Below are 12207 nucleotides of genomic sequence, written 5' to 3'. Positions count from 1 at the left end.
CATTTTCTTCCCCCTTACAATTCTTGGTGCTTATTTTTTTTATTTTATTTTATTTATTTATTTTTTTTTGTCAGGCAGTGCACCTTTAAGCTATTCCATTGTACAAGTCTCGTTTTGAAGGATTCAAAGCGAAAAATGTAAATTACGCTGTTTTTTCGTGTAGGGGAAACTTGACGAAAAGAAGAATAGTAATTGTAATTTTTATTTGATTGTCATGATTACAAAGTTTTTTTTTAATGACGTTACCGGTTACGGCTATGCGATTGCCGTCTTCAAAATTGCATGGAATAGACGAAACCGGTAATTTTATTCAGAAAACGTTGCAATAAAGATTATCAAATAAAAATTATATACATCATGATTGCCCTCCCGATTGTCATTTTATGTAAAATTCTGTTCAGGATATTAATTAGTGTCGGCCGGAGTGGCCGAGCGGTTCTAGGCGCTACAGTCTGGAACCGCGCGACCGCTACGGTCGCAGGTTGGAATCCTGCCTCGGGCATGGATGTGTGTGATGTCCTTAGGTTAGTTAGGTTTAAGTAGTTCTAAGTTCTAGGGGACTGATGACCTCAGATCTTAAGTCCCATAGTGCTCAGAGCCATTTGTACGATTTTTTATTCAAATGGTTCAAATGGCTCTGAGCACTATGGGACTTAACATCTATGGTCATCAGTCCCCTAGAACTTAGAACTACTTTAACCTAACTAACGTAAGGACATCACACACATCCATGCCCGAGGCAGGATTCGAACCTGCGACCGTAGCAGTCGCGCGGCTCCGGACTGAGCGCCTAGAACCGCTAGACCACCGCGGCCGGCGATTTTTTTATTAATTAGTAATACGGATGAAAAGATTATGAATGGGCAATCATTAAAGAAATAATGTTGAGATTAAAAGAGATTTAAGTAGTTAAATTGAACAATCACTTGTGAACAATTAGGAACAGTAATTGCCCATACACGATGTTTCAGCTAAATCTTCATTGTTTTCATGAGGTACAATATAGAATGACACTAACCATAGTGAAGACGACAATGCAACAGTAGTGATAAGTGTGTGTTTAATTGGAATCGTTAGTGTCGAAATGCTTGTCAAATAAACAATGACTCATTCACAGTTATAGGATATTGTCTATTTTGATGGAATGGACTGTATGAATTAAAAATACGTAACGACGTTTAACTCGAATCTGCGGGACATGTGTACTAGGCACAAGCTACGGCTCTTAGCCTTCCCCTGTTCATGACTGTGTAAGTTCTACTATCACCTCACTATCCCCCAACTAAGTAAATTCCTATGAAATTATATGTTCCAGAGCCTCAACTTCATCTATGATAATTCCGATTGTCTGTATTAAACTTGTGACTGATAATATTCCTGAGAAACAGGTCACAATGTAAGAGGAACCTCATAAGAAGCGATCAAAAGTGGATTAAACTGCCATGATCTTGATGGAAATCAGGAATCTCTGAATGCGAACCAAACGCGTGCTTAACACTTTTTTGAAGCGACCGAGCGAGGTGGCGCAGCTGTTAGCACACTGGACTCGCATTTGGGTGGACGACGGTTCAAACCCTCGTCTGGCCATCCAGATCTGGGATTTCCGTGATTTCCCTAAATCTCTCCAGACAAATGGCAGCATGGTTCTTTTGAAAGGGCACGGCCGATTTCTTTCCCCATCCTTGGCACCATCCGAACTTGTGCTCCGTCTCTAATGACTTCGATGTCAACGGTACGTTAAACACAATCTTCCTTCCTTCCTTATTTTAAGGAAGCGGCTGTTTCAAATGTGGCTCGCGCCACCTGACGTCATTCAGTCTCCAATTAATGCCAAGAAGTTGTCAAGTTCACCCAGTTCTCCTAACCACGCATGCGTTATTGTTGCCTTCCTCTGGAAGATTCCAAACGCTACTGTCTTCCCTATGTAAGCAGAACATTGTGCCACCCCAAGGTGGTCAAAAGTCAGTAGTCGTTAGACTCTGAGTTTACTGGTATTTTCCTAGTGCAGCCTTTCGAGAGGAATTAAGTGAACTATTTCATTAGAGATTACGTTTGCAGCTAGTTTACGAAAATTTACTTTACCATCTGGCACTATGATGTGAACTTTTTGAGTTGTCTACTTCGTGTTGGCTTCAAATGGTTTGGCAGCAGCGCTCTTCTACTTCTTTTGTGAGTTTTACGGCCACATTTTAGCTCCTTAATTCTGGCATAGGTAGCATTGAACACCACTGAGAGTTCACATGAACTTCATCTACTGCGGGTTTGATCTACGCAGCTGTCGAAAACTTCAAAAGAAATGATTTTCCTCCAAAACGCCATATTAAAGCTTCACATAACTGCAAACTAACAACATGACATCGCATCAGAAAAGCGTTTCTAGAGACGTTCTCAACAGCACTTCTGCGTTTTAATGAAAATTTGTCAATCAACGTACGTTGGTTTGGTTGGACTGTAGCGAAAGAGTTTAGGCCTGGAATTTAAGAAGTTTAAGGAGGGAGAATGAAACATGATGGTTCGGGATAATAGAACCTTTTCCGTCGAGAGGACTCAGCAGAAAATAATTGTTGAGAGAAGTAGAAGGTAGGACGAGTTCCCCCGTTGTGATGAGGACGTTTGTTAAAGCTAACACGCGGCACCATGTGGAGCACGTGGTAATGAACATAAACACACACACACACGCACACGCACCATGCAGGAATATATTACATACTTAGACCGTACGTTTTAATTGTGATATTATTTTATGTCTATTTTTCCTTCGCGATATGGTTTTTTATTATACCTGAAATAATGAATTACATTTCTTGAACGTACAGAGATAATAAGATTTAATTTGCGGTCTCATATTTCAGGTTTATGCGCCTTGGATCAAGCACGTCTTTTTGGAAGAGTTTAGCGGTGGGAACTACGTAATACCAAAGTAAGTATTAGTCTGTATTTAGAAGTATTTGGGTTGTTTATACCGGTTGGTACATTTTTGTACTTCTTGGCTTAATGTACGTGTGTTCCGTTCAGTGTTTCATATGCAGTTATGCTGTTTTAACTTTGCGCTTTTGCGTACCCGTGAAAAACGGTGCCAGAAGAAAAACATGTAGTAGGTGTCTATTGCTGATTTTCCAGATGTTCTACCTAATACGTGTACGGTTGAATGTAGACACGGTCTTAAAGTGTTTTCTGAATTTTTTGTAACTTTAATTGAATTTTTCGTTGGTGTTTGACAGTACGTGATAAAAATATTAAATAGGGAATATTTGATAATGTTCTGCAAAATTTCGTTTATCTCATTAGTAACCTCCTTTCAGTTTGTCCGCCTGAAAATGTACTGTTGTCCCAAGCATATTGCAACAAACGGTGTATTTCTATCGCTGCTCGTTTAGTTTTTATTGCCGTTTCAAATATACGTCATTTTTGAAACACCCTGTATGTACGACTACAATTTTCTCGGGTGCTCTGCCAGATCTTTCGCTAAGGTGTGACGGTGTAGTTGTATTCTTCGCGCATTGATCTTTCGACAGACGCACGAATCTCTACTAACCTTCGCTTGTTGTCGTTTGTGCGTCCCCTTTTGAACCTAGAGTGCAACAGCCTCTGCTTCCTCAGCATCTTATGAATTTCGTTATTAAACTATAGTGAGTCTTCTCCGTCCTTTATCCATTTACTAGGCACGTAATTCTCCAGACCACGATTTACAATCAACTAAAATTTTGCCCTTAATTTATCTAAATCTATCTTACTGGTGACCACACTGTTTTCTTTGTCTCGAGGACGACCAGAGCAAGCAGGAATTATAACAATTGTGACGTCTGTGCTGAAGTAACAATCCTCTGCAGCAACTGACGTCAAAATACGTCAAAGGCAAGGATACGAGGACAGCGATAATAAAATGAAAGAGATATGGCCTTAAAAGCTGCTATACTAAGAATCATTCCTCTCCCAGCCTGTGAACTGAAAATCATGGCAGTGAAGGGGAAGGGGGAGGGTCGCGGTAACAAAGGTAGGACAAAGAAATAACACTGTTGTACAAGGTATCCTCCACCACAGACTGTTCAGTACCGTAGAGACCGTAAGTTTGGATGTAGATGATCTGCGTATTAAACAGTCAGCTGAGTAGCAAACCTAGCTACATTTCGGAATAGACACGCTGTTTTCTATTAAGCGTGCTTGAGGCACGGTCGAGTGGACAGGTAACTGAGTTGCTTGTGGCCGTTGCAGCATAGACTCGGTGGTGCTGGGTGGCACTAGCCAGCACAGAGATTGGGAGTGCGACGTGCGGCCAGAGGACTCAGAGCACGTGTTGGGTGGCTGCGCGAGACTACTGCCTGCACTGCGGAGTGCACCCCTGCTGGTCCAATGGGCAGGGCTGAGACCCGCCAGGCGCCGTGTGCGTCTCGAGGCTCAGCGCCTGCCCGGCTCAGCGCTCAAGGTGAGTACTACGCGCATAGCTCGTCCGAAACGCACTGTGGCTCACACACCTGCTGGTCCAATGGACAGGACTGTGGGCCCTAAGATGCTGCATGTGGCTTGAGACTCAGCGCGCGCCTGGCTCAGTGCTCAGTGTGAGTCCTATGCTCATAGCATATCCAAACAGTACTATAGATCGTCCCCTGATGGTCCAATGGAAGGGGCTGAGGGCTGCTAGTTGCCGTGTGCGTCTCGAGGCTCAGCGCCTGCCAGGCTCAGCGCTCAAGGTGAGTACTACGCGCATAGCTCATTCGAAATGCACTGTGGCTCATACACCTGCTGGTCCAATCGAGAGGACTGAGGGCCCTAAGATGCCGCATGTGGCTTGAGACACAGTGGGAGCCTGGCTCAGTGGTCAAGGTGAGTCCTATGCTCATAGCATATCCAAAAAGAACTATAGCTCATCCCCTGCTAGTCCAATGGAAGGGGCTGAGGGCTGCCAGTTGCTGTGTGTGGCATGAGCCTCAGCGCCTGCGCAGCTCAGCGTTCAAGGCGAGTACTGTGAACGTAGAACGTCTGAAACACACCCCTGCTGATCCTGTGGACAGCACTGACTTCTGCCAGGTACCTGTGAACCTTGAGGCTCAGCGCCTGTCCAGCTCGAGCTCAAGGTGAGTAACATGCACATAGCAGGTCTCAAACCCGCTGTGGCATCTGCTCCTGTTGGTCCAGTGGATGGGGCTGTGGCCTACCAGAAACTGTGACTTGAAGCACAGTGCCTACTCTGCCCAATGCTCAAGGCAACACCTACAGACACGGGATGTGCCAAATTCACTGTGGTATGTATCCTCGCTGATCCATTTGATAGGGGCATAAACTCGCAGGAGGTTTGGGCAGCTTGACGCAACTGCCTGCTTGGCCCATCACTCAATATGAGTAATCTAAACTTGCTGCATCATGCATCCCTGCTGATGCAATGGAAGGATATGCAGCCTGATTGTAATGCATACAGTTTGTGTCTAAACCTCTGCCTGATTCAACACTCAAGGTATCAAAGAAACACACACACACACACACACACACACACACATGCACAGGATGTGTCAAACATGATAGAGTGTGCACCCCAGCAGATAGTTGCTGATTGAGGATCAGCAACAGCTCAGCTCAATACATAGAGTGTACTGCATACAAGGGAAGACCCAGATGCGTGCAGTACACACCTCGAGTGCCCCAGCAAACAGGGCCTTAAGCTACTAAATGACTCATGTGGTTTGGTACTCGGTGACAGTCTTCCACATAGCTCAAGGTGAGTGTTACAGACACATGATGTCACAGACCTACAACAGTGTGCCATCCCACTGCTCCTCTGGTCTCTTGGACAGCTGGGTATCACATGTGACTTGAGGTTAAGAACCAGCCTGTTCAAAGTGAGTACTACACACAATGTATGTCCTAAGCATGCTTTGTCACACACCCCTGCCAGTCCAGAGTGTGGGTGCATGTGGCAACTGCTGCTTGAGACTTACAATGTGAGTACTGCATGCACAGGATACTCCAAATGCACTGTATTGCACAACCCTGCTGATTCAATGGGTGAGGTTAAGGCCAGGCAGCAAATATGGCTTGAGCCTCAGCGTCTGACTCGATCAATGATCAAAATGTGTGCTATATACTCAGGAATTCCCAAACATGCTGCAGTGAGCATCTGTCTTGGTGCAGTCGCTCCCACTCCAACCCCTAGACAGCAACTGGTGCTTGGAGTACAATCTGTGTACTGGGCAGCTCTGTTTATTTACTTTTAATTACAAGTGATGTTTTACACCATTGCAACTCAAGAAACACTTGGCAGAGTGTTGCATTGAGAAACTTGGGGAGTGTACATAATGAAACAGAATATTTAGAATGCGGAATAATTATTATAGCTGTGCCACAGGGATCGATACTAGAACCGCTGTTGTTACATATCAATGTTCTTCCACAATATATCCAAGAAGTAGAAACACAGTGGTTTAATAAAAATATGGAAACACTGCGAGAAACGCATACTTGAATATAAACGCAGATGCTAACCAAGCCTACATGTTGCGGCATTGTATTTGACCAAGAACGACATCTGTGCAATGTCCTCAATACGTTACAAGCGTCAATAAAGGTCAGAACAATGTTTTGTGTAGTTATGAATGCATTACGTCTGACCGAATTGAATTCGAACGTGGGCGATTTGTTGAGGCTCGTGTGATGGCTGCTATCTGCAACCGAGGTAGCCAAAGCGTTTGGTGTTTTGAGAGGCACGAGACTGAAATTTTGTGCTGCATACAGGAAAAGCGCAGAAACATCATCCACTAAACCGCTAAACATGTTATTGCAGTGCCTGTGTTGTTAAGAAGGACGCTGCCCATAACATTGTTCTTACTGGAATCCGTCGTGCGACTGCAGTGGTAATGGCTTGTTCCCATAGTCGTGCTTAGCCGCTTGAAGTGGACGACCACCCTGAGAGGCAATGCTCCGTGGAGGCTTTGTGATATCGAAAACTAGCCAATGTAAACTTTATAAGGTTCTGTTGCCATTGTAAACAGAAATAAAGTCTTTAGAGTTGTTTAGTGGTACCATTTTTCCAACTTCAACATCCATCTCTTTATTTCCACTACTGGAACCTTCTTCGTGAGTCACTATTCTTCAATTGGCCGGATGATGGTGTGTTGTGCCTTATGTAGTTAGCAGGTTCTTAGTCTGTTTTATCAAAAACTGAAGTTATTGGACGGTGTACGTCAGCCTTTCATTGTCAGGCTCTTGGTACTGGATACATCCTGGCAGCCAATATTGAGTGAGTGGAATTTTTACAAATATGGTAAAAGATTTCTGTTCATTTTGCTGCCAAGTTAGCTTCAAGAATGTTGTGCAGTTATAGAAATCAAAATGTACACAACTTGCAATAGATCGTCTGTCACTCGAAAAGTGACTTCGTTTTTAACAGCGATGATCTAAATGAAGCTTCAAATTTCGTTGTTTGTAGTCTTCGAGGAAGCAGCTAGCTGACATCATGGGGTTGGAAACATCAACATCAACTCCCGGATAACCAAATAAACCGAAATAATTTGTTTCTACTTTATTTGTAAAAATTCCTTCAACTCTCACTATCTGCCATGACCACTTTCCCGATAGCAAAAGCTTGACGCTTTCTACAATAACTTTAATTTTTCATTCCTACATAAAAAAATGGGAAAACACATTTCTGCATACACAGGGACCCAACAGTGTCTCTCTCACTGAACAGCCGTTTGAATAAAAATGCAGTAATTCTATTATAGCAGTAAAATTGAAAGTTGAGCGTTGAAGACGAAAAATAACGCTACGAGACATCTCACACGGTTTACTTTGGGTTATAAAATGATTTTTTTTTGTAACTGGATACAAAGCTAGGCTTTTCATCGACGCTGGGTGTCGCATGAAAGACATGTCGAGCAGCATCTGTTTGGTGGACTCATTACACACTACAACAACGAAATCGCAAATATGGGATGAAACACCAGGCGAAATGCAACAAATATTAAAACGCAATCAACGATTACGTACATTGTTGCATTTTGGTTACATAGTGTGCTTAACGTGATTTGCTTCGTATGATTTTTGTTTCGTCGTACGTATAGGTGACACTATGTGGATGATGACCTTGAAGACAAAGGCAAGATATTGGGCGATCTAGTTGTGCTTGATGATGAGCTTCTGGATAGAATGGGAAGAAATGTTGAGGACGTAGCGAAATATTACAATATTATATGTGGGACAAGTAAAGAAATACTAATGTTACTCTTAGTGTAAGTACTTACTATATATCAATACATTTTTGCAGACTTTGGTAGGTATTTGCCATATTTTGATTTTTTACGTGCAGGTATCTGACATGCGTCAATGTGTAATAGGAAATTGGTTGTGAAGCAAAGATTTACTGCTGATTTGCATCCTGAATTTGAGAAAAAAAGCAATTTTTTTACGAGGTTGTTGAAAGTACAACGATGTTTAAGGTGCTTATTGAAAAAAAATAATTTGATGAAGAAACTGATGATGTTAGTGGGACTATGAAGGTTGATACTGAAGACGAGGCTGTGTCGTTAATGTTCGGGGATCTGTTAGAAATTGAGTAATTTAGAGGTTATAGAGATCAAAGATACGTTGAGGTGTGTGGGACTGAGCCAGATTAAAGTTCTGTTCGTATGTCAGATGGCTAGAATATAGCATATATCATTCGTGTTTGGGAGACTGATGGATGCTTAACCGATGATGTCGCAAGTATAATTTGCAGCTGTGAACTAATCCAAGATAACTCCCTCAGTTACTGCACTGGATGGGATGGTTGTGGATCATAAGGCAGAGTTAAGTGATATTAAACTAAAGGCAATTGTTCCCTGCGTTCTGCTGTGGTTGATATAATATCAAAAGATTGAAATGGAGGTGAAGTAGAGATGGGGCTGGAGAGATTGTCAGGGGGTCTTCAGAATTTTTGAGAAGGCTAGATACTGCGGCGGTTGGCCCGGAGGTGTGTTCTAGACGTGACCTAGACGTACAAGTTATTGTACTTCAGCATTGTTGTTACTTCCGTTGCAGGTGGTGCACAACTACGGGCACGGTGGTGCAGGCATAACTCTGAGCTGGGGCTGCGCTGGACACGCCATTGACCTCCTGCAGCAGGAGCTGACAGCTTGCAAGCTCTGAGGGGCACCGTCGTCGTCTGCTAGAGGTTTTCCTAGGGGTTCCAGTTCCAGTGCAGTCAACCAGAATGCCGATACATGAAAAATATTACTACCTCTACACCTTCATCTACACTGTGTCCACACCTACAGCGACTACAGAGTGTGTGGTAGAGTCTGCACTCCACTGTACAATGTGTTAGGGTTTCTTCCTGTTCCATTCAAGTGTGGAAGAATGACTGCTTAAATTCTTCTGTGTGCGCTGTAATTAGTCTAATCTGATCTTAATTATACCTATGAGAGCTAAACGTACAGGGTTGTAGTACATTCCTAGATTGCTCACTTAATACTGGTTCTTGAAACTAGAAGAGGAAGCTCCAGCAGGATAGTTGGCATCTTTCATAAACCCTCTGTCAGTTCAGGTTTTCAGAGTGCTCTCCTATTCGTGCTGCCATTCTTGTATACATTCATTAATACCTGATACTTGTACATGGTATGGGTGAAACTCAATTGAGCAGTATTCTAAAATGAATTGCACGAGTGTTTTGTAAGAAATATGTTGTTGACTGATTGTATTTTCCTAGTTTCCTACCTATGCTCCGATGTCTGCCACCCGCTTTGCGTACGACGAAGTCTATGTGATCATTCTATTTCATATTCCTGCAAGTTACCACACCAAGGTATTTGTATGACTTGACCGATGCCATATGTGGCTCACTGATACTATAGTCACAGGATACTACGTTTTACCGTTTTATGTAGTGAACAAATTTACGTGACTGAACTTTTAAAGTATATTGTCAGTCTTTGAACCACTTTGAAATCTTATCACGACCTCACTGGATATTTGCGTAGCTCTTTTCAGACAGAACTGTATTACAGATAACATCGGCTGCAAAAAGCCTGACGTTCCTACTGTTATTTACCGCATCATTAATATACAACATGAACAGTAAGTGAAGGAGGCACCAATGTGTCATGAAGTATTCTCCAAATTATTAATATTACGTTATATAACGAGTGAAGTAATTCAATCGGGACTATTGTTTACATGGAAATGAACTTTCTGCTCTACTTTGTAACTTTCTACAGATTTTCGAAAAGTTCTGTTGATCTCCATTGTCTACTTGTGAATGAAGAATTCAGTTTGCTCCTACAGAGGTTTGCTCTTTTCAGAATGAATCATTCGCCCTGTGACGGAATGTATCCTATAATGAAACTTCCTGACAGTTGGTTGGTTGGTTGGTTGGTTTGGGGAAGTGGACCAAACAGCGAGGTCATCGGTCCCATCGGATTAGGAAAGGATGGGGAAGGAAGTCGACCATGCCGTTTCGAAGACACCATTCCTGACAGATGGAAATTGTATACCAGACAGGGACTTAACCGCAGAGCCTTGATTTTTTTTTTTGCAGAAATAATCATATCAGCTGATCTATCCAGCCATGCATCAAGGCATCCCTCAAAGATTCAATCTACTCCTTTCTCCTATTTGTGGTAGTCCATCAATGTTTTCAGGAGACCCTTTGTTAAGTGTCGAAAGCAGTGTACAGCGATTGTCAAAATGAAGCTTTGAGCACTACTGTGAACTTTATCGGCATAGCTCAACCGCTGAAACATTGCCTGCAAAGGGGAACGATATGAGTTCAAGCCCCACTTTGGCACACAGTTATTATCTTTCAAGAGTTTCCTCCTAGTTTCTTATATCAGTAAGGTTCACTTCTGATCTGCCTACAATGATATTTATTTTTTTTATATGCGCCGCTATATGAGGGTGTTTTTTTTTGTAAAGAGGAACTCCCTCTCTTCTTTTTTATAGGCCAGATGCTGCACCCATTGTTAATAGTGACAGTTGACAAGTGTAGAATTTGAAACATAATTTATGGAGCTAATTTGAAACTTTAAAAAAATATTTTACATACTGTTGCTCTATCTGATTTCGATGCTTCCAAGAAAAATTAACTGTAACAGTTTTCATTCTGTGTATGTATCTGCATATTTTATGCTGTTTACAATGATTAAAGGTTTATTTTCATTTTATGCACAGTGGACGGTCATTTAAATTTTTCACTTGGCAGATGGTGTACACAATTATAATGCTTTTAGAATTTTTCACGAAATTAGCTGTGAAACCTATTTTTACAGCTACCGCTTTGGTTCCACTAACAACATAAACTGAATACTTATGATTAATGTTAATGGTGGAACTACTAAACAGTGAATTGTCACATTTTATTTTAAGAAATATTTTTTCGCTTGAAAACTATTTTAACTTAATTTGACACATTTTAAATAAATATGTTGATATTCTGAATTTGTCTACATAAGGATTCAAAAGAATACGACTACTGAAGCGATTATGTCAATGGTGCAGTCATTTAGTCATCTACAGAACTTTGTTGTAGCAAATGTGGAAATAAACCATTTGAATTACTTTACATAAAATATATAGTATGGATAGTAATTGCTGGAGTAGTCAATGCTAGATGTTAAGATTTTACAACTCACGATATGTGATGGTAAAATATTTTAGCCTTCATTAAAAATTTGATGACACTACTGCAACATGAAGGCATTAACGTCCATAAAACACTTACTGCACTAGGCGTAGTTCTTCTCTATTTGTGCATGATATTCTTGCACCTTAAGATTAGTTAAGCAAGGCCCCAGCACTTTTCACATTATTTTATCTACTAGCGTGATGCAGATTGTCATTTTTTATATGTGACTACGATACATTTTATTTCTGATGTTGAAAAATAACAATGCATAGAAAACAAGATTTTTTACATTATGACACTAAATAAAACTATTTGGGTAACGTACAGTAGTGTCATGGACCATAGGTAAAATATTGTATTAACAACACTGCACACCAGAAACTTGGGACATAGGAGTCGATCAAAGATTATTGCAACGTTTCATGTGTCTAGCAAAAAGCAATTCCTGACAGTACGTGTTCTTGAGATTTTGATAGATGCAGCAAAGTTCACAAATACTGTAATGTCGATAGACAGTTTTAGATGAAACTTGTGAGGAAGCCGCCATGGAGTGTGGCAGTAGCAACAGCGGTCCAATGGTGACATATAGGTCAGAATATCACATATGCGAAAGGACTACG

The 12207-nt window shown here is 41.6% G+C and overlaps 1 protein-coding gene across 1 annotated transcript in view; it reads left to right on the top strand.

Annotated features, from left to right (window-relative positions):
• Nucleotides 1-11418, top strand: part of LOC126199321 (D-aspartate oxidase) — a 94731-nt gene extending 83313 nt beyond the window's left edge. The window contains exons 5-7 of the mRNA XM_049936161.1: nucleotides 2853-2920; nucleotides 4213-4423; nucleotides 9007-11418. Coding sequence (XP_049792118.1) covers nucleotides 2853-2920; nucleotides 4213-4423; nucleotides 9007-9114 — 387 coding nt within the window. The 3' untranslated portion in view covers nucleotides 9115-11418. The remainder of the gene's footprint in view (nucleotides 1-2852; nucleotides 2921-4212; nucleotides 4424-9006) is intronic.
• The last annotated feature ends 789 nt before the right edge of the window (nucleotides 11419-12207 follow it).

This window comes from Schistocerca nitens, chromosome 8, assembly GCF_023898315.1.
Source record: "Schistocerca nitens isolate TAMUIC-IGC-003100 chromosome 8, iqSchNite1.1, whole genome shotgun sequence".
Classification (NCBI taxonomy): Eukaryota; Metazoa; Arthropoda; class Insecta; order Orthoptera; family Acrididae; genus Schistocerca; species Schistocerca nitens.
The sequence above is the reverse complement of the archived record's forward strand: the minus strand, read 5'-3'. Positions and strand labels throughout refer to the sequence as shown.